General features: G+C 39.9%; 1 protein-coding gene across 1 annotated transcript in view; it reads right to left on the bottom strand.

The window, feature by feature from the left end:
* Nucleotides 1-1,364: 1,364 nt before the first annotated feature.
* UBTD2 (ubiquitin domain containing 2) overlaps nucleotides 1,365-24,067 on the bottom strand; it is a 63,764-nt gene continuing 41,061 nt past the window's right edge. The window contains exons 2-3 of the mRNA XM_047091161.1: nucleotides 23,524-23,760; nucleotides 1,365-3,861 (exon numbers count right to left, since the gene is read on the bottom strand). Of these exons, the coding sequence (XP_046947117.1) occupies nucleotides 3,464-3,861; nucleotides 23,524-23,760 (635 nt within the window). The 3' untranslated portion in view covers nucleotides 1,365-3,463. The remainder of the gene's footprint in view (nucleotides 3,862-23,523; nucleotides 23,761-24,067) is intronic.

Below are 24,067 nucleotides of genomic sequence, written 5' to 3'. Positions count from 1 at the left end.
AGAAAAAACAGGGTAGGGTGGGTGAATGTATTCAAGGTACACCAGAACAGTGGTTCTAACGGTGTGAATCTCAACCAGCAACAATAGCACCTGGGAATTTCAGAAAACCAAATTACTGTGGCCCCAGTCAGAACTAATGTGGAACTCGCAAGAGAAAAGTCCAGCAATGTGTGTTTTAATATGCCTTCTAGGTAATTCTAAATTTTTTTTTTAATGTTTTTATTTATTTTTGAGACAGAGAGAGACAGAGCATGAGCAGGGGAGGGGCAGAGAGAGAGGGAGACACAGAATCTGAAACAGGCTCCAGGCTCCGAGCTGTCAGCACAGAGCCTGACGCGGGGCTCAAACTCACGGACCGTAAGATCATGACCTGAGCCGAAGTCGGAAGCCCAACCGACCGAGACACACCCTGCCTTCTAGGTAATTCTGATGCATGCTCAAGTTGAGGAACTGCTGTGATAGAACATCTTTAAAGATACCCAGAAGAGTGGTAAGAGTTGTTATATCTAGGGAATGGATACTTTGGTATGTTTGGATTTCCCCTCCATGTGTATTTATCACCTTTTTTGAATAAAAGATTAATTGGGGTGCCTGGTATTAGGGGCACCTGGGTGGCCCGGTTGGTTAAGCATAGGACTTTAGCTCAGGTCATGATCTTATGGTTCATGGGTTTGAGCCCCGTGTCGGGTTCTGTGCTGACAGCTCAGAGCCTGGAGCCTGCTTCAGATTCTGTGTCTCCCTCTCTCTCTCTGCTCCTCCCATGGTTGTGCTCTCTCTCAAAAATAAATAAACATTAAAAAATTAAAAAATAAAATAATTATCAAAACCTGCCACTTTGATGCAAACGGGTAAGAAAGTTCAGTTTCTAGAAAACGGAATTATGAGTTTTGAATTATGACTCAAAAAAACAAAACAAAAAAACAGCAGCAGCAGCTGGGGCACCTGGGTGGCTCAGTCAGTTGAGTATCTGACTCTTGATTTTGGCTCAGGTCACAATCCCAGGGTCATGGAAACGAGCCACGTGTCAGGCTCTGCTACTCTGCACTGAGCATGGAGGCTGCTTAAGATTCTCTCTTTGCCCTTCTCCCCTACTCACACTCTAGCTCTAAAAGAGAGGAAAAAAAAAAAAAAAGAAAAAACACAACAGCTTACTTTAGACCAAGATTTCAATGTGAAAGATAAAGCATATCTATAAATGACCATGTATGGTTTGGCATAGCAGAGCCAAAGTCTGGTGATAATGAACTTGTTATTTATTGAGGTAAGGTTTTTCAAAAGAAGAAAAACCTTCTTAGAGGTTTCATTAGAATGAGGCAGATTACCCTTCTGTAGTGAATAACAAAAACCCAGAATAAAAGCCAAGACAAAGAGAAAAATTGAACTTTTTTTTTTTTTTTAAAAAAGCACAAAAACCCTACATACTAAAATTGTACACATCAAGTATTGGTCCAATCTTATATCAATCTATTTACATTAAACAGCACCATGGTTTTCTCATCCAGGTTAGTTAAACATGCCCAGAAAATTGTTATGCAAAGTATATTTTCCTTTAAAACAAAATAAATTCTTGAGAGCTCAAATTCTAAACAAACAAGAAAACTTCTTACCAACCATAGATTATTGATGATATCACCCAATGTAACTTAAGAAAAATAGGTTTGAACACTTTTCCAGTTGTCTGACTTTGAGAGATGTGCTATTAGTCAATGTGGCACACAAATGACAACGAAACTCTTCGATGACAGGGCGTTACAGTCAAATACCCTCAAACCTCTACCTTCAAATATCAAAATACTCCTTCGGAATGAAGGCTGCTATCGTCTCTTGAATTTAGATTCAATTATTAGCAATCCTAAATTAAATGTAGCCACAATCTTTAAGATGATTGCATAAAGAAAGGGAAGTAAAGCTCTCAAACAGAAGTTACAATTACAGATATTATATCTAATCAGGCTATAGGAAATTTAATGCCATTTTAAACTTTACATTTAATTAGCAGTTTCATTTTGCCATTAAAATTAATAATAGTGCTTCTCATCCAAATAAGGTGTGGAGGTCTGATCATTTTCCAGGGAGAGCAGTATAAGCACCTTCCTGTCTCTACCTTGCCATCTCACCGAGGCTTGGGGCTACAGTGATTATGGGATAGCCCCCTTCTCATTTGTGGAACTTCGAAAAGGCTCCAAATTAAATATAACCCTTGGCAGCTTTATTCCAGTCATAGCGTGAGAGAATCAGGCGCTCTCATCAGATTTTTTTGTCTTCTCATCTAATCTGCAGATGGTTCTTAACTGGACTCTTTGCTAGGAAAGACGAGAGAGGAAAATTGTCATCCACCACAAGTAGAGGTAACAGTGAACTGGAAAGCACTAACATATAAAGCAATATTTCATCATTTGGTCTCACTGCTGATGTTTAAGCGATGTCCGTAAACATACTAGTAAATCAGGAGTTGAAATTTTCTCTTAAAGACTGAAAATAGGCACAATTCTCCCAGGCACAGATACAATGGGTTTTCCTTACACCCTTCCTGCAGAGTGGGGGAGAAGAGAGAATTTACCTTATTATCTTACAGTGGGAACACTTGCCCTTGATTCCTTGCATTCCCTGGCCCAGTGCATTTGGGGGAACATGCTGAAAAGTCCCAAGCACAGTAGGTAGATGAATTGAAGGTATTACATTGTAGTGACCTTCTAAGCCTGGATATAAAAACAGCTTCATCATAGAGACATTTCAAAATATCTATGCAGCAAATGGACAAGTGACTTTTCAAGTGAGTATCAGCTGAAAATCAGAAATCTGACCGCACTAAATTATTGCCTAGTGTTCCAGAAGGGTGCCTGCCACCAATGTGTTGGAAGGCACCAAAATTTAGTGTGAATGTAAATAAGGAGCTCAAGATATGGGGATGGGGAAAGCAATACTAAAACACAATTTGCCAGTCTCTACTCCTTTATGGCTAAATACTATTGAGCAAAGAATCAAGACCAGAATAGAAGTGAACCTTGAATACTGCTCTTTTCAGTTTCCATTTTAAAAAGCTCAAGTTTTATAACTGTTATTGATGATTTCTTGAATCTATTTTTTTTTTTTTGATTCTGTATTCACAAGGTGCTTGGTGCTGTTCTTCATGGACATAACATTCTATTTACAGTCCAAATTGTTTAAATACAGTCATTACATTGTTGTTGGCTATTTTAAAATAAATGGTTATCTATTTTTTAACTGCCTTACAAATTAGAAACTGTAATTACATGAGTCTCAAAGGCTGGCTCTTTGTGTTTTATTAATTATTTTTGTTGGTCTCCATCACAGATGGAATTTTTCACTGGTAATTCCTCAGAACTAAATCCATTCATACGGAATTCAGAGCAGTGAAAATAAATTTCACGCCATAGAGTAGGAAATGACAACAACAATAAAAAGGGGCGGGAGGGATCTGGGGACCAGCCAATAGGACCAATCAGTTCTCCACTGGTGTTGGGTTTTGCAAAGGCTGGCTCATTATAACCTGTACAACATAGTCCTTTGGGATCTTCAGCTCTTCCAACTTCATTTTGTCGGTGAGAGGTCTGCCAGAAAAGAACCATCGCTGACTACTCGGTTCCACTCCTTCTGCTGCATGTAGCCTCCTCTTCATGTGGTATACCGTGTCTGTGCTGCGGACCACAAGTTTGAGGTCTTTGCCTGTGGAAAGGCGCAAACGGAGCTGACATTCGTATCCAGAATTAGGTGGTGGCTCAGGAATATCCAGAGTCTCTATGTCGCTCTTTTCCTCGATCATGTTGATTGGTGGTGCCAAGCAATAGACTGGAAGCTGGTATCTGTTTCCCAGTTCATCATAGCACTCTGTAAGTGCACCTTCAAAAAGATATGAGTAAGAGTTTCAGCTCAATGAATGCATTTTTATTTATACCCTGCAAAATGCTCAAGCCTCTTGCTAGCTTGCCACTGTAGAGGAGAAAAAATATATAAGGCCAATCACTGCCAGCTGCTCATCAAAGATCATCATGAAGGCCCATGGCCAATTATCTGGTCTTAACCTTACCTTAACCAGGACCCTAGCCCCTTACCCTCACGTTTTCTAAGCCATTTCGTACCTGATTCACACTTTCATTAAAAGAGGATAAAGGAAAAGAGGGGCACCTGGGTTGCTCAGTCGGTTAAGCATCCAACTCTTGATTTCAGCTCAGGTCATGATCTCACGATTTGTAAGATCGAGACCTGCATCAAGCTCCTTGCTGACAGCATGGAACCTGCTTGGGGTTCTCCCTCTCCGTCTCTGTCTTTGCCCCTCCTCCACTGGTGCTTGCTTTCTCGCTCTCAAAATAAATAAACTTAAAAAAAAAAAGGTAAAGGGAAAAAAAAGCACACAGAATCCAAATTTACTAATATTATTAGTGTTTGGACCAAGTTAAGGGGATATTCAAATTGTGCTGGGATATCTTTTAAAGAAATAAATCAGCGACCTTAACAACCAAAAAAGCAAAAAACAGATCTCTAAACCCAATTCACCCCAACACAGTGTTCCAGAGCAGTTCCCTCAGTGCCTCAACTTCCTAAATACTTAGCCAAAAGTCCTTCGTCAAAGACACCACAAACTGGAGATGATGAGCTTACCAGCTGCTCTGGCTCCTGGCTTATAGATGAACCTCATTTGCACCGTCACCACAAAAATGACTGAGGGGTTTTATTTAACCCCAATTAGTTAATCTGTTACAGAGAAGTTATGGGTTGAAAAGGAAGAACAAAAGGGGTAAGAAGTTTATAACCAGATAGCTCAGGGGAGAGAAAAAAATCATTTATGGTTTAGAAGGAGGTATTAATGGTTGATTTCTTTATAAAGCATAAATTGCATTATAATTACCAGGACTTCCCCTGGGAAGCTTGAAAGAATACATAATGAATGTTTTCTTACAAGGTTATTCATATCACGTCCTTTGTTCAAACTGGAACATTAATGTCAGCTGATTATCAATTTGGATAAAAAATAAAAACATCTACCATATTCAAAACACTCACACAGGCTAATGAGAATGGGGTTGGGACACTGAGAAATACTTATTAATGAACAAATAAGTCAATGAACTGAACTTTGTGGCCACTATCAATAGGCTGAAAATATAAGGCATCCAAAATGAGACTGGAACAGTCACCAGCCCACCATGGCTTCTGTCTTCTAAATTACATGAAAACAGGCTGGGGTGAGAATTCAGTCACCAAGCATAACACACGTGAATCTCCCCTTTCCTCTGTGTTTAAATTTTTTTTTTTAATGTTTATTTATTTTTGACAGAGAGAGAGAGAGAGAGAGAGAGAGAGAGACAGAGCATGAGCGGGGGAGGGGCAGAGAGAGAGGGAGACACAGAATCCGAAGCAGGCTCCAGGCTCTGAGCTGTCAGCACAGAGCCCGACGCGGGGCTCGAACTCATCAACCGCGAGATCATGACCTGAGCCGAAGTCGGATGCTCAAGTGACTGAGCCACCCAAGTGCCCCTGTGTTTAAAGATATCATTCAGCCTCTGTGTTGTTCACTAATTAATGCGAATGCTAGGACATTGCAGAAATGGATACACTTCAAGCACAGTTGCAGTACCAACGCTATTTATAAATAATGGTAGAGTCAGTTGTGCAAACTTCACTATTTATATAGCCTAGTCCTGAGGCAAAGAAATCTACTAGTGTCTTCCAGCTGGGCTGGCCACCAGGAGAACTAGGAGAGAGAACACGGAGAGTTCACTAAAGACCCATCACCTCTATTAAGGAAACACCTCAGATATATATCCCACTGATATTGCTGGGGGGGGGGGGGGGTCAGTATGGTCAGCCTAAGTACCAGAGCATATCTACATAATTGTTCTGCTAGAAAAACATTCTTTTAGAGAAGCACCATTCCAAATCATTACCTTCGAAATCTAGAGACCAAGATGAAACTCCCAGCCTTGCTATTAACTAGCTGTGCAACCTTAAGCAATATTCTTTAACCTGAAATATGCTTCTCACTCAGCAAAATGAGGCAGGAGAAAATCTCTAAAGTGGTTTCCAGGTTTGCATGTGCTGCTTTGTCGTCAGTGCCATGACAGATATAAAATAGCAGGTCTGCAAACAAAAGCAGTCAAATGGCAAGCAGAACCATGTCCAGACTGAAAGACAGCTCTTTAGAAAAGGACTAGAGATGTCATAGCAGCTTTTGTACATTGCTACAACAGGAGTGCATGCCAATCTCAAAACAAACATACAATCAAATAGGTACTTTGGCTCTTTTTACATCTGAATGCCCCTATGCCATAGATAGCAGGCTTCTCTCTTTCTTTTTTTAAACGTTTATTTATTTTTGATAGAGAGAGAGAGAGAGAGAGAGAGAGCGAGCGAGCATGAGTGGGGGAGGGGCAGAGAGAGAGGGAGACACAGAATCCGAAGCAGGTTCCAGGCTCCGAGCTGTCAGTACAGAGTCTGATGTGGGGCTTGAACTCACTCACGGACAGCGAGATCATGACCTGAGCCGAAGTCGGATGCTCAACCAACTGGGCCACCCAGGCGCCCCTTCTCTCTTTTTCTTAAAACTAATTTCAGGGGCACTTGGGTGGCACAGTCAGTTGAGCGTCCGACTCTTGGTCTCAGCTCAGGTCGTGATCTCATGGTTTGTGGGTTCAAGTCCCAAATTGGGCTCTGCACTGATGGCATGGAGCCGGCTTGGGATTCTGTCTCTCCTTCTCTCTGCCCCTTCTCTGCTTGTGTCAGTTTGGTCAAAGTAAATAAATAAACTTAAAAAAACAAAATTAAAAAACCAAAATGCTAATTTCAGGCATCTTCTGCCAATTCATTCACTCATTTCTCTCCCTCCCCCACCTTTTTAAGATAATATCATAAAGGAAGAGATTTTATTTATTTATTTATTTTTAAAGTACCCTCTACCCCCAATGTGGGGCTCAGATTCACAGTCCTAAGATCAAGAGTTGCATGCTTTATTGACTGAGACAGCCAGGTGCCCCTGGAATGCAGTCTTCCCTTCTGCCCTTCAGCCCAACAAGTCAGAAATTCAGTTTTCAGACTTAAATAGGTGAGAATAAAAATTCCATGGAAGTGATGCCAGTAGATGGCATATCTTCTTATTCTAGCTCAGGCAGCACTCATGTCTATGATGCTGGAAATAAGCTATCCAGACTTCGTATTGCTTAGCTTCCATATTTTAATATTTTGGGAAAGGTAACTTGCATTTCGTTAACATGAAGTTTTCTGATTTACTCTTTTCCTCACTTTTGTCAAATTATAATCTGAGTTACAAACATGCTCTAAATAACTAAATAGGGGAAGTCAGATATGATTTTGTTACACTTTAAGCTATAGTTTTATTGGTTATTTTCTCCCCAAATATCTGGGATCATAAGTTATCATTAAAAACAATCATTGCTGACAATATATATAGCCCACAGCTGAATATTACCCCAGAATTACCTGCTCAGAGCAGAATGCCTTCTCTGTAGGCCCAGAGTTTTGAACAATACACTCCCAATCCTCCATTGTTTATTAGCCCTAAATCTCTACACTAAAGACACAATGCTCTAATAGTGATCTCTAACACACCTTTGTAGGACTTCACAAGGACTACTAGAAAAGAATCTTCACAGTCCACAGAGTTGTTGCAGGTACATTTACTAAACACGTGGAAGAGTGTAAGACCCTAGGGAGAAAAGGTTACAAGAGAGCCAACATTGTCCTAGATCCCCAGAAACTTCTAATTGAGGTAAGCAGATACAGCAAACCCACCAGAGATTTTAAGTATAAACTGACACATTGAAAATCAAACAAAAGCTGAGACATCACACAACAGAAGAGTGACTAAAGTTAACAGAGCAAAGGAGGAGAAATTCTGAAGAAAGAGTGTGTTCTGGGCAGGACACGGAAAGGGCATCTCAAGAAATAGGAACGATAAAACAAGAATTAGTACAAGGTAAGCAGGAAATAGCAAGTGATTTTGCTAAGGTAGAACAGAGAATCGATGATGTGAAATGACTAGATAGACAGAAACAGTGGCAACCTGATAGAAAGATTTGGGACTTTAGACTTCGTAATGTAGGAAGTAACTGGAGGTGGCTGATACAGTACATGAGTTATTCATCCAGCAGATACTGAGTGGCTGTTATATGCCAAGCAATGTTCCAGGTGCTAGGGTTAGGCTAGTGAACAACAAAAGGCTGAAGGCTATTTTATCATTTGTATAAAGAGACAATGCCTGGTATCAGGGGGACCTGCTGAAATGACTGCCTGACTACAGCAATGGAAAGAATTGGATCTGAGAGAATATGGTCACTGGCCAGACCTATCGAGTGGTTATGGATGATGGAAAAGAAAAAGGAAAGAATCACCTAAATAGGAAATGAGAGTGACAGAGAATTTAGGGTTACAAGATTTTTTGCTTAGTTTCTTAACTGCTTCAGGTTCAGCGAGATACTTCAACTGAATTATGTGCAGGTAACTGAAAAGGCATACTGGGAAAAGGGTTAAGAGCAGCTTGTAGAGTAATAATCTCAGATGTACAGGTTTGAACATAAAAGCAGACATTCGCTCTAGCTCTAAGCACTTCTCACACATTAACATTTAATCCTCACAATAGCCCTCTATGGCCAGTCTATTCCACTCATTCTACAAATGAGAAAATTGAAGCAGAGAGAAAGAACTTGTCCAGGGTCAGACACAATAAGTGATAGACTGAAATAATCTGATTCCTGAAGTAAATGTGTAACATAGGGGTAAAACTACAGGGCTGGGTTCCCAAGTGATATGGCTAATGGAAAGAAAGAAATGGACATGGGAGGGGGGAGGGAAGGCAGAGGAAAATTAAAAATTTTTTTTAATGTTTGTTTATTTTTGAGAGAGAGTGAGAGAGGGAGACAGAGTGTGAATAGGAGAGGGGCAGAAAGAGAAGGAGACACAAAATTCGAAGTAGGCTCCAGGCTCTGAGCTGTTAGCACAGAGTCCGAACACAGGGCTCGAACTCATGGACCGCGAGATCATGACCTGAGTTGAAGTCAAACGCTCAACCGACTGAGCCACTCAGGTGCCCCATGAAGAGGAAACTTTTAGAGGGATGAAAAGTCAAACATGAATCACAAGGAGCAAGAAGCCAACAGTCCAAATGCAGCCCACCAACACAACTGCCAATGATATGAACAATATTAAGATCCAAGAAGGAACTGGAAGATGAGGCAAAAGAAAACGGTGACTAAATTTCAGTGCTGTGAGGCCACCAAATGTAGTGACAAAATGGATCTATTACTGTCACTGTCTCACCTACCATATGTGAGGAATGTATGAACAACAGGGCAAAGTTGTAAGATGGAGAGTTTTAAGATGTGTACGTTTAAACACAAGAAGGAAATAACCACTTTGAATGTCAATAATGTAGGCATTTTTCTACCTTTCTAAAATCACTTTTAGCTATGTTTGCATTTGCAATTTCTAGGTTTTTACTCACTGCCCACTGGACCCTGAGGGTATGGTTCATTTAGCAAATTCACTAGTTCTAAAGAAGTTCTGGTCAGGCTTGCTTACACTGCTCACCAAGCAGTCTCAGTGCAAGGATGCTCCTGTCTTTTTTCCCTTCTCCTCACAAACCTATCACAGGCTTCAAGTCCTAGGAGGGACAGATGGCCACCAGGATAGACAACTGCCAGGGTATCACCTCCCCAGGTCAGGAAGCCCTGAAATCTCCCCATGATAGAAAGAAAGCTGCCAAGGCTCCACCTTGTGTCCTAATTTCATACATATTTTCTCAAGTTTTTATTTACCTTCTGTCTAGATGACTTGTGCAGATATTCTCTTTTCCTCGGTCAACTGTTTTCTATGGTTATTTTATGAAGTATTTTAAAATACTTCACAAGAAAATTAAAAAGATAAAACTAAATTATATGACAAATAATAAGAATAGCTTTACTAAATGCCAGAACTCTTTCCCAAGCAATGTTTCAGGTTAAAAAAAAGAGGCCTTTTTCTGCCTTTCATTCAAAGGCCTCACTGCTTATCCCTCTATGCTCACTCCTATAAGACTGCATGCAGTCAGTCTTAATGTTTTTACTACCTGAGACCCACATAGCAACATGAACAAATTTTTGTTTTTTTGATTTTTTTAATGTTTGAGAGACAGAGAGAGTGAAAGAGAGAGCGTGCGTGCAGGGAAGAGGCAGACAGAGAGGGGGATGGAGGATCCAAAGCAGGCTCTGAGCTGTCACCATAGAGCCCGATGCAGGGCTTGAACTTACGAACTGTGAGATCATGACCTAAGCTGAAGTCAGACACACTTAACTGACTGAGCCACCCAGGTGCCCCTACATGAACAAATTTGTAAAAGTTAAAAATAAATTTTTACATTAGGCAACTTCTGGAGATACGAAAGGTTATCTTGTGATGATGGTTTCATGGTGTATATATGCCAAAGCTGATCAAGTTGTACACTTGGGGCGCCTGGGTGGCTTGGTTGGTTAAGCATCCGACTTCGGCTCAGGTCACGATCTTAACAGTCTGTGAGTTCGAGCTCTGCATCGGGCTCTGTGCTGACAGTTCAGAGCCTGGAGTCTGCTTCGGATTCTGTGTCTCCCTCTCTCTCTGTCCCTGCCCCGCTCATGCTCTGTCTCTCAAAAATAAACATTAAAAAAAATTTAAAAATATGTGCTGTTAGTATACTTCAATATACCTCAATACAGTTGAAATTTTAATATTCAAAATACACTGACAATCTGATATAGAAAACTGTCCTCCCAAAATTAACTAAGTGGGCAATGTCCTGGAACTACAAGGCTTTTGTCACATTGGGGGTCTCTTCCAAAGCTTGTAGAAATACTGTCTTTATTCTCCCCTCCCCTCCCCTCCCCTTCCCTTCCTTTTTTTCCCCTGATTTCTCTTTTCTAACTGACCCAAAAGGCACGAACTCTTTTTCAACAAATGTGACTTCTTATGGCAAAGGAAGGCCTAATGAAGTTGGATAGAAGCACGGAAATAACAGAAAGACTGTACAGGAACAAAACAGTAGGTTCATCCTATGATTTGGGAAGCCTACTGTCAAGTCTAATGGAGGACCAGAAGACTGGAGGAGAAGTAGTGAATCTGATGCAAGGAGTAGCAGCTTTGGAGTTGATCATACTCAAATTTTAATCTAGACACTAATTTTGGATATATTCAATCTGTTTCCCCAAGGACTATAGTATCTATCTCAGAACTGTCGTAAGGATTAAATAATAAAACTCATGCAAAATTGCCTAATACATATAATAAACCCATTGAAAACAATAATGTTGGTTCCCTTCTCACACAAGTTTTAAATCTCAGAACCAGATTTACAGGGGAGAGCTCACTCACAGCAGCATCACAAAGCATCAAACTTTCACAGAGTTCGAGTCCAATGCGTTATGCCTCATGGGGTCCTCTACAAACCTGAATCGCAATGTCAAAAGGACCATCAAAATTACCCTTCATTCAAATATGAGTGGTCTTTTAGGACTAACTAATGTCAAGCTCTCATGCAAACAACACTTTCCTGGGAATTATATTAAGCTTATATCTGGCAGTCAAACACTAGGAGATGCTACCAGGTTAGCTATTAAGACGGTAGCATTCAGAAGCACCAAGTCTAATATGGAACCTGCTTGGGATTCGGTCTCTCCCTCTCTCTCTGTCTTCTAGCAAGCATGTGAAAGGTGGCTTAGCTTGTGTACATTGCTCAAGCCATCTGATAGTTAAACCATGATTAAGAGCTTGTGCAACATTTTGTCACATATTTAAGGGGACAATGATCTTCAGAGAAGCCTACTGACACAGGGACAATCTTTTACCTCCGCTATTTCAAGGCCTTTGTCATTCTAATTGAAAAAAAAGGGGGGGGTGACAGAAACAGAAGAATGGTTAAGTTTACATTTTATTTATTTATTTATTTTTTTTTAATTTTTTTTTTTCAACGTTTATTTATTTTTGGGACAGAGAGAGAGACAGAGCATGAACGGGGGAGGGGCAGAGAGAGAGGGAGACACAGAATCGGAAACAGGCTCCAGGCTCTGAGCCATCAGCCCAGAGCCCGACGCGGGGCTCGAACTCACGGGCTGCAAGATCGTGACCTGGCTGAAGTCGGACGCTTAACCGACTGCGCCACCCAGGCGCCCCTACATTTTATTTTTTAAATTTATTTTTATTTATCTTGAGAGAGATAGAGAGCAAGCAGGGGAGGGGCAGAGAGAGAGGGAGAGACAGAATCCCAAGCAGTCTCCGAGCCACAAACCGTGAGATCATGACCTGAGCTGAAATCAAGTCGGATGCTTAACCAACTGAGCCACCCATAACGCCCCGGGTAAGTTTACATTTTATAACTCCAAATCATTTTTGTTTCTTTGAGGATAGAGTGGAAATCATTAATTAATATATTAATATACTATTAACTTATGGTTAGTCATTCAACAGATCCTATATTAATTTCCTGTTTCATTTCTAAACACAATAGTCTGGAGAAAATCCTGTCTCCATGTATGTGTAATGTCTTCATGCTTTCATTCTTAAGCTTTATGTTGATGACAAATTTATCAATTAAGCTTATTAAAAGACAAATTCTGGGGCGCCTGGGTGGCGCAGTCGGTTAAGCGTCCGACTTCAGCCAGGTCACGATCTCGCGGTCCGTGAGTTCGAGCCCCGCGTCAGGCTCTGGGCTGATGGCTCGGAGCCTGGAGCCTGTTTCCGATTCTGTGTCTCCCTCTCTCTCTGCCCCTCCCCCGTTCATGCTCTGTCTCTCTCTGTCCCAAAAATAAATAAAAAAACGTTGAAAAAAAAAATTTAAAAGACAAATTCTGGGACACCTGGGTGGCTCAATTGGTTAAGCATCTGACTTTGGCTCAGGTCAGGATCTCACTGTTTGTGAGTTCGAGCCCCACATCAGGCTCTCTGCTGTCAGCACAGAGCCTCCTTCAAGCTCCTCTGTCCCCCTCTCTTTCTGTCCCTCCCCTGCTTGCAGTGTCTCCCTCTCAAAATAAACATTTAAAAAAAAAAAAAAAGGCAGAGGGAGAGAGTGAGCGAATCTCAAGCTGGCTCCATGCTCATCGTGGAGCCCAGCACAGGGCTCAACCCCATGACCTGAGCTGTAATCAAGAGTCAGACACAATCAACTGAGCCACCTAGGCACCTCTATAGGGACCTTTAAATAACCCAGAATTCATGCACTGCTTCTTTTTTTATTTAAGTTTATTTATTTTGAGAGAGAGAGAGAAAACGCGAGCAGGAGGGGCAGGAAGAGAGGAGAGAACAAGAATGCCAAGTAGGCTCCACACTGCTATCGCAGAGCCTGATGTGGAGCTCAAACTCACATACTATGAGATCATGACCTCAGCTGAAGTCAACTGACTTCAGCTTAAACCAACTGACCCACTCTGGCGCCCCATGATCTGCTTCTTAACGGGACTCTCACTTAAGGGAAACAGAAACAAGGCCTACACGTATGCATCCTGCCTACCCATGTCTTGAGAATCCACTTGTTTCTCTTTAGTGTTAATAGAAGTATACCGTTTGGGGCGGGGGGGGGGGGGGGTTGTTTTTGTTTTTTTCTAAAGATTTTAAGTGATCTCTACACCCAACATGGGGCTTGAATCCACAATCCCAAGATCAAGAGTCACAGGCTCCACTGACTGAGTCAGTCAGGTGCCCTGGTTTCAAAGTATTCTATCTAGTGTGGGAGAGATTAAAAATGGAATTAACACTGAAGATTACTTGTGTGGTCACTCAACAAAAAACAGAGATGACTTGATGGTGTTATTCAATTGCTTTGTTACTGTTAAATCCAGGACTTGAGTTCAAATCCCAATTTCAATTCCATGACTTCTAACTTGGAAAAAGGACACAACCTCTCTGTGTTTCATTTTCCTCATCTTTTATTTTATTTATTTTTTTTTTTTTAAGATTTTATAAAATTTTTTTTTTCAACGTTTATTTATTTTTGGGACAGAGAGAGACAGAGCATGAACGGGGGAGGGGCAGAGAGAGAGGGAGACACAGAATCGGAAACAGGCTCCAGGCTCTGAGCCATCAGCCCAGAGCCCGACGCGGGGCTCGAACTCACGGACCGCGAGATCGTGACCTGGCTGAAGTCGGACGCTTAACCGACTGCGCCACCCAGGCGCCCCTTCCTCATCTTTTAAAACGGGGGTTGTTGTAGGTGATTATTATAGGCATGAGGATTATATAACATCAGTTCAAACCATCACGAGTTATTAGTATTTTATTACTCTTGATTCTCAGTCCAGGTGTTCTTTTCATCATGTGGGCTCCCTCTACATAGAAATGCTCTATTTAAGCTACTTATAAGTGCCTTGACGTTTAAAAACTTACATTGCATTATACATAGTTTGATCTATTCACATTTGATATATTTTGAGATAAGACCAGGAAAAAGGAAAAAAAAATTTCTGGGCAACCTGTATTTTGAAGGTGATTTTAAAAAGTTTTCAAAGAATTACCCTTTTATACCTCCCATATCCCTAAGCATGAAAAAGGACAAAAGAAATGGACCTTGAAAAGCATAACCGAACACCTGCCAATGTTTAGTCACAAGAATAATAAAGTTGGAGTTAAGTCTATAAGTAAGAGAAAAGTGCATGTTTGAATAACAGCGAGCAGCTACTCCTTTTATACAAGAAAGGTTAAGAGGGGAGCTTTTACATTTGAATTGGAAGGAAGATGGAAACCATACTAACTGTAGATGCTAAAGAAATAACCCTTTCTAAAAAATTAGAAGGTAGGAAGAGGGAGTAGCCAATTTTAAAAATTGTTTTAATCTTCTATATAATAATTCTAAAAAGCATTAAATGCTCATCTTTATAAAACAGATACTGTTTCTGAAACAAACTATGAGCCAGATTCTGTGAAAAATAAGAAGTAAAAACCACCTTTTAAAAAATATGTTATTTTTGGTGGCTCAGTTAAGCAAGTGACTCCTGATTTCAGCTCAGGTGATGATCTCATGGTTCATGGGTTCAAGCCCCACTTTGGTCTCTGTGCTGACAACACAAGCCTGCTTAGGATTCATTCATATTCTCTCTCTCTCTCTCTCTCTCTCCTCCTCCTCCTCCTCCTCCTCCTCCTCCTCCTCCTCCTCCTCCCTCCCTCCCTCCCTCTCTCTCTCTCTCCCCTGCTTGCGCCCTGCTCTCTTTCTCTCTAAATAGATAAACTTTAAAAAATAATAAAATAAAGGGAGCCTGAGTGGCTCAGTTGGTTAAGTGTCCGACTTTGACTCAGGTCATGATCTCACAGCTCGTTGAGTTCAAGCCCCATGTCGGACTCTGCACGGACAGGTTGGAGCCTGGAGCCTGCTTTATTCAGATTTGCTGACTCCCTCTCTCTCTGCCCCTCCCCAGCTTGTGCTCTCTCTCTCAAAAATAAATAAATAAACATAATAATAATAAATAATTTTATTTTTAATTAATCTCTACACCCAATGTGGGGCTCAACTCACAACCCCAAGATCAAGAGTCACACATTCTACCAACTGAGCCCGGCAGGCATCTCACACCTTAGAAAAACAAAAACAAAAGGAAAAACCTGTTTATGCTAATTTGGGTAAGCCATTTAATCTGTAACCTAGTTTTAGTGGCAAAATACTGTGTTAGGAATGTTTTTATGATTTTTAGGTAATGCCAAAATAGCAATCAGTTAGAAAAAGGAGATATTCTTTAAGAAATTTAGGACCATAAGTAAAAAATGTTGTGTAAATCATGAAAAATAAAGCTCTGGGGTGCCTGGGTGGCTCAGTCAGTTCAGCATCCAACTTCGGCTCAGGTAATGATTTCGTGGCTCGTGGGTTTGAGCCCCGGGTTAGGTTCTGTGTTGACAGCTCAGAGCCTGGAGCCTGCTTGGGATTCTAGGTCTCCTCTCTCTGCCTCTCCTCACTCGTGCTCCGTCCCTCTCTCAAGAATAAATACACATTAAAAAAAAAAAATTAAAAATAAATAAATAAAGCTCTTAAAGGATAGAAGGCTACAGAAAAGAGATGCCAGATACGAGAATCACTAGGAAGATTTTTCCACAATATACATGTCCATATCATCCTCAATCTGAGTCACAATTTGCAGAGTGAAAATATATGCATACATATAATATTCCCAGGTAGTTATGACACCAGCCGCCCTCTTAACTCTCCCTACTGCCATTTGAGAGTAATGAACTAAAGACACCACTGATATTAATAAAGGGAGATCATTAGGAAGCACGGAATTATTTTGCACTTGGACAAGGCAAAAATATAATGAATATGACCTGCAGACTGGAACTGAGACAAGGACAGAATCATTCAAGGAACCACTATAAGAAAATAAGGGAGGAAACATGGGGTAGAGGCAATGGGTGGTGGGATGTGTTTTGGTTGTTTCTTTCAAAAACAACTCAGGAAAAAAGATAGTTATTTTATAGGAACAAAAGCCATTGAGAAATACATAATTTTTGTGCACATAACACTGATATTAAATACAATTTAAACCAAAAAGTGTACAATCCTTGCTTATTTTGTACACACAAAATCTAAAATAACAGACAAGATAGCAAGACCTATACAAATAACATTTACAAAGACATTTCCATATAGTTTTCAAACGTTGAAGAATTTTTTATAATATTTATATTGGGAAGATAATATGAATAGGTTGAGATAATAAGATTATGGAAAGAGAAGACAGAGAGGATGAGATGAAAACAAGATAGGAGAGAGATTTGACTGAAAGAATCTTAGAAAGGAGTATATGGCCTAAGATCTCTTCAGATTGTCAATCTAATATCTAAATATTGTTCAATACTCTTATGGTAATACTAACAGATGTAGATGAAAGGGATAGGGATGGCCCAGATATGGAATGAAACTAAACTATGTCCTCAATGTTTAGGTGTCTAATAAACCTGTAGCTATTGAGTTAACACAACCTCCAAATTCGACTAGGCATATGCCCATGGGCAATCTCTTAAAAGCCAGAAAAAGATGTTATCAGTAGATAATATATCCAGAAAAATGAACAAACTCTATAATTAAAGATTTGGTACAACAAATTTACTTGTTAATGTCAGAGTTCAAGAAATACAACCGTTACCTTCCTAAAGAAGGAAGAAAGGTGGTCACAGATACACAACCTAACCTTACACCTTAAGGGCTGGAAAAAGAACAGCAAATAAAACCCCAAACCAACAGAACACAGGAAGCAATAAAGATTAGAGCAGAAATCAATGCCATTGAAACCAAAAAAACAACAGAACAGATCAACGAAACCAGAAGCTGGTTCTTTGAAAGAATTAACAAAATTGATAAACCCTAGCCAGTTTGATCAAAAAGAAAAAGGAAAGGACCCAAATAAATAAAATCAAGAATGAAAGAGGACAGATCACAACCAACACAACAGAAATACAAACAATAATAAGAGAATATTATGAGCAATTATATGCCAATAAAATGGGCAATCTGGAAGAAATGGACAAATTCCTAGTAACATATAAACTACCAAAACTGAAACAGGAAGAAATAGAACATTTGAACAGACCCATAACTGGTAAAGAAATCGAATTAGTAATCAAAAATCTCCCAAAAAACAAGAGTTCAGGGCCAGATGGCTTTCCAGGGGAATTCTACCAAACATTTAAGGAAGAGTTAACACCTAATCTCTTGAAGCTGTTCCAAGAAATAGAAATGGAAGGAAGACTTCCAAACTCTTTCTATGAAGCCAGCATTACCTTGATTCCAAAACCAGACAAAGACCCCACTAAAAAGGAGAACTATAGAACAATTTCCCTGATGAACACGGGCGCAAAAGTCCTCAACAAGATACTGGCCAATCGGATCCAAAAATACATTAAAAAAATTATTTACCACTACCAAATGGGATTTATATGTGGGATGCAGGGCTGGTTCAATATCTGGAAAACAACCAATGTGATTCATAACATCAATAAAAGAAAGGACAAGAACCACATGATCCTCTCAATAGATGCAGAGAAAGCATTTGACAAAATATAGCATCCTTTCTTAATAAAAACCCTCAAGAAAGTAGGGACAGTAGGATCATACCTCAAGATCACAAAGACCATATATGAAAGACCCACCACTACTATCATTCTCAGTGGGGAAAAACTGAGAGCTTCCCCCCTAAGGTCAGGAATAAGACAGGGATGCCCACTCTCACCACTGTTATTTAACACAGTATTGGAAGTCTTAGCCTCAGCAATCAGACAACACAAAGAAATAAAAGACATCCAAATTGACCAGGAGGAGGTCTAACTTTCACTCTTCGCAGATGACATGATACTCTATATGAAAACCCAAAAGGTTCTACCAAAAAATTGCTAGACCTGATCCATGAATTCAGCCAAGTTGCAGGATATAAAATCAATGCACAGAAACCAGGTGCATTCCTATACACCAATAATGAAGCAATAGAAAGAGAAACCAAGGAATTGATCCCATTTACAATTGCACCAAAACCATAAAATACCTAGGAATAAATCTAACCAAAGAGGTAAAAAATCTATACACTGAAAACTATAGAAAGCTTATGAAAGAAATTGAAGAAGACACAAAAAAATGGAAAAGTAATATTTCATGCTCCTGGATAGGAAGAACAAATGTTGTTAAAATGTCAATACTACCCAAAGCAATCTACATATTCAATGCAATACCTATATCAAAATAACACCAGCATTCTTCACAGAGCTAGAACAAACAATCCTAAAATTTATATGGAACCTGAAATGACCCTGAATAGCCAAAGCAATCTTGAAAAAGAAAACCAAAGCAGGAGGCACCACGATCCTGGACTTCAAGCTGTATTACAAAGCTGTAATCATCAAGACAGTATGGTACTGGTACAAAAACAGACACTCACATCAATGGAACAGAATAGAGAACCCAGAAACCCACAAACGTATGGCCAACTTATCTTTGATAAAGCAGGAAAGAATATCCAATGAAATAAAGACAATCTCTTCAGCAAATGGTGCTGGGAAAACTGGACAGCAACATGCAGACGAATGAACCTAGACCACTTTATGACACCATACACAAAAATAAACTCAAATGGATGAAAGACCTAAACTTAAGACAGGAAGTCATCAAAAGCCTAGAGGAGAAAGCAGGCAAAACCTCTTTATCTTGGCTGCAGTAACTTCTTACTCAACACATCTCCAGAGGCAAGAGAAACCAAAGCAAAAATGAACTACTGGGACCTCATCAAAATAAAAAGCAAAGGAAACAATCAGCAAAGCTAAAAGGCAACCGACGGAATGGGACAAGATATTTGCAAACGACATATCAGATAAAGGGTTAGTATCCAAAATCTCTAGAGAACTTACCAAACTCAACATTCAAAAATAAATAACCCAGTGAAGAAATGGGCAAAACACATGAATAGACACTTCTCCAAAGAAGACATCCAGATGGTCAACTGGCACATGAAAAAATGCTCAATATCACTCATCATCCGGGAAATACAAATTAAAACCACACTGAGATACCACCTCATACCTGTCAGAATGGCTAACATTAACAACTCAGTCAACAATAGATGATTTTAGGATGCGGAGAAAGAGGATCTCTTTTTTTTTTTTTAATTTTTTTTTTTTTTCAACGTTTATTTATTTTTGGGACAGAGAGAGACAGAGCATGAACGGGGGAGGGGCAGAGAGAGAGGGAGACACAGAATCGGAAACAGGCTCCAGGCTCTGAGCCATCAGCCCAGAGCCCGACGCGGGGCTCGAACTCCCGGACCGCGAGATCGTGACCTGGCTGAAGTCGGACGCTTAACCGACTGCGCCACCCAGGCGCCCCGAGAAAGAGGATCTCTTTTGCACTGCTGGTAGGAATGCAAACTGGTGCAGCCACTCTGAAAAACAGTATGGAGGTTCCTCAAAAAATTAAAACGTAGAACTACCCTATGACCCAGCAATTGCACTATGAAATATTTATCCAAGGGATACAGGTATGCCATTTTGAAGGGACACATGCACCCCAATGTTTATAGCAGCACTATCAACAATAGCCAAAGTATGGAAAGATCCCAAATATCCATTGATGGATGAATGGATAAAGATGTGGTATATACATACAATGGAGTATTACTCAGGAATCATAATGAAATCTTGCCATTTGCAACTATGTGGATGGAACTAGAGGGTATTATGCTAAGCGAGATTAGTCAGAGAAAGACAAATATCTGACTTCACTCATATGAGGACTTTACGATACAAAACAGATGAACTTAAGGGAAGGGAAGCAAATGTAATATAAAAACGGGGAGGGGGACAAAACATAAGAAACTCTTAAATATAGAGAATAGAGAGTTGCTGGAGGGATTGTTGGAGGGAGAATGGGCTAAATGGGTAAGGGGCTTAACGAATGAATCTACTCCTGAAATCATTGTTGCACCATGTGCTAACTAACTTGGTTATAAATTATAAAAAATAAATTAATTTAAAAAAATAAAAAAAAAGAAGTACAACCATTAGCACTACTATTTATCAAATGTTTTCTGGACTATGGTAAGTAATTTATATGTGTTATTATCACATTTAATCAACACAACCACCCTATGAGGTAGGTAGTTATAATCCATATTTTACAAATGAGAACACTTAAACTTAAATTTTAGCAACACCACTGAGTACTTCTAGGTAAAATCATGTAGCTAAATAGCTAAGTTATAAACTAATGGTGAGTTAGAGCACACGACAGAACACAATTCAAAAGTCCACCCAAGAAACACTGTTAAGTTTCAGATATGAACAAGGAAATTCAGTCAAGGGTACCAATGACAGTAATACCCAGAAAGTTATTTTAGACATTTGAACAAGGAAAGATCAAACATCAGTTTGATTCCTTCACACTAAAGCAGAGAATAAGCAAAGAGATCTGAGCCCATATCCAATAAAATAATGCATAGGCCCTTGCCTTACATAAAACAGAGCTACTTTGTCTCCATGAACCTGTAAACAGGCCATAATTTATAGAACACAATCAGACATTCCTATAGATAACTATGATAAGTACAAAGTAAGGGAAGTCAAAGTTCTAAGGTTCTGGGTCTCAGGCTTATTCTACATTAAGGCAATCACAGATAAACAATTATTCTTTCCCACCCCCAATTCCCTACTCCCAACTTGCAAACCTATGCAAACAATAAATAAATACTGCTCTAAAAATATAGGCTATAAGTATTAAAAACAGAGGAATGTAAAAAGTAATTATAAAGGAAGACTCTTTCCTTTATATAAAGCTAGTTTTTGTTTTTTTTTTAAGTAGGCTTCACGCCCAGCACAGAGCCCAACACAGGACTTCAACTCACAAACTGTACATTAAGACCTGAGCTGAGTTCAAGAGTCAGATGCTTACCCAACTGAGCCACCCAGGTGCCCATAAAGTTAGTATCTAAAGACAAGATATAGAACTGAAAGAGGTAACAGAGCAAGATGATGTCCACCACCCCAATTATTATAAGAGGTAAAGAATTTAGAGGGTATTCATGAAAATCAGGACTAAAGAGTCATACTGAAATGACATTCAATTAAACATTTTTTAAATGTAGGAAGGATAATTTTTCCATCTGTGCAGAAAAAGTGATCTATATATAGTAGGTGCTCAATAAATGTTATTAACACAAGCCTATGCTAATAAGCTTTCATAATGAATAACAGGACAGCTATGGAATATGTATTTAAAATTTTTTTTTAAATTTATTATTAAAAAAATTTTTTTTAATGTTTATTTTTTAGAGAGACAGAGTGTGAGCAGCAGTGGGGCAGAGAGAGAGGGAGACACAGAATCTGAAGTAGGCTCCAGGCTCTGAGCTGCCAGCACAGAGCCCGATGTGGGGCTCAAACTCACAAACCATGAGATCATGACCTGAGCTGAAGTTGGATGCTTAACCTATCAAGCCACCCAGGCGCCCCTAAATTTATTATTTTTGAGAGAGAGAGAGAGAGAGAGAGAGAGAGAGAGAGAGAGAGAAAGAATGCACACATGAGTGGGGAAGGGGTAGAGAGAGAGGCGGGGGGCAGGGATAGAGGATCCGAAGCAGGCTCTGTGGTGACAGCAGAGAGCCCAATGTGGGGCTCGAACTCACAAACCGTGAGATCATGACCTGGGCCAAAGTCGGACACTTAATAGACTGAGGCATCCAGGTGCCCCTGGAATATGTATTTTTAAAAGTTTCTTGGAAGCACAGTTCAGAAAATTAACAGAGATTTGGAAAACTGGGAAGGATACTATCTTTATTAAAGTTAAAATATCTTTATTTGAAAAGGAGTCAAAGGACATAAAGCAGATGATTAAACAGTGAAAAGCAGTGTTCTGAAAATGTAGACAAAAAGGGAGATATTGAAAAAGAAACAATGAAGATATAAATGAACAGAAAAGGATACAGAAGAACACAGGTGATTATATACAGGACTAACTTGGAAAAATATTAATTTGAAAAACTAAAGAGAAAAATTTTATAAATACAGCATAAAATTAACACTTAAAGCTCAGCATACCATGAAAAATTTTGAAGTGTTTCTAATCAAAGAGACCAAGCAAGAGGATGTGCATGGGTCCAGCAGATATGTGTTCCTGGAAATACTCAAAGCTAATGGTGGTCCCTAGAGTCACATTCCTAAGCAAAAGAAAAAGGTTCTTCATAATGCTCAGGCCTGCAACCATAGAAAACTGTCCTTCAAAACATGTGACTTCTATGTTTAGTTTTTTTCATTTTGCTAAAAATAGGCTTGATGAGAAAGTATAAAGACTAAAGAAGCATCCACTGAGTCTCTAAGGCTTCTGAGATCTAAATTTGAGACTACTTCTCTAGTGCTCATAGGAAAGGAATAAAGTAGAAGCTCTAAAAGATTGGGGTAGGGGGTGGAGGGTCCTTGAAGAGCAAGGAAGTTTCTGAGGACGTAAGTTAGAAAATACAGGTTATTAAGCATTCTCTTTCGTGAGATTAAAAATATTAAATCTTTCATTTTTATTTATTTGCAAGAGAAAGCACACAAGTGGGGGAGAGGGGCAAAGGGAGAGAGGGAGAGAGAATCCCAAGCAGGCTCCGTGCTCAGTGCAGAGCCCCATGCAGGGCTTGATCCCGCAACCCTGGGAACATGACCTGAGCCAAAATAGAGTTGGATGCTCAACCAACTAAGCCACCCAGGCATACCCAAGATATTTAGATATTAAAAAATACATATATTGGGGCACCTATCTGGCTCAGTCAGTGGACCATGCGACTCTTGATGTCAGGGTCATGGGTTCAAGGCCTTATGTTGGGCACAGCTTACTTAAAAAAAAAATACACACACACACACACACACACACAGAAAGTAAATCCACAAAGAAGCAAAGACAAATGTTCCTCTTTGATGGTGGTGGGCGGGGGGGTGTGTGTGTGCAGGGAGGAGAATCATGCACAGCAAGTAAAATGAACACTTCCCATTTGGTTTCTTGTTATTAGAAAGGAGCTGATTATGTTCCCCTTTGTCCCTGAGGACCACCAAACCTACCATGTGGTAATGTTATGTTTGCACCATCAATGATTGCTTGTGCCAGTTCATGATCATTGCTCTCAAAAGCATGTGCTGCAGCCTTCAAGGCATCCCAAATCTCTTTACGGCCTTCAAAAGCTGGTGCAGTATCCCAAAATTCATCCCTCTTGCTGCGCAGTTGTCCATCTGTCATGGGATAATCACTTTTCCATTTGGGTTTCTCCTTTTTCAAAGGCTGGTTACGACCTAAAGCGACTGAGAAGAAAAATAAAAAGCTGATATGAAAACCAAAATTTATAAACAATGTATTAAAAGTGATCTGGTCAGTTCTCTTTGATTCACTCATCAAAATTATAGCTACAAGTCTGCCTACTAGTCATTCTTTTTTTTTTTTTTTTAGTTTATTCATTTATTTTGAGAAAAACAGAGCGTGAGTGGGGACAGGCAGAGAGTGAGAGAATCTCAAGCAGGTTCTGAGCAGTCAGGGCAGAGCCTGACACAGACTGAACTCCTGAAACCATGAGATCAAGACCTGAGCTGCTATCAATAACCAAATGAGCAC

The sequence above is a fragment of the Lynx rufus genome, unplaced genomic scaffold, assembly GCF_022079265.1.
Source record: "Lynx rufus isolate CCGP_SWC_20201006 ecotype Redwood Valley unplaced genomic scaffold, mLynRuf1.p SCAF_1, whole genome shotgun sequence".
Taxonomy (NCBI): Eukaryota; Metazoa; Chordata; class Mammalia; order Carnivora; family Felidae; genus Lynx; species Lynx rufus.
Note: the sequence above shows the minus strand (reverse complement) of the source record. Positions and strands in the feature narration are given on the sequence as shown.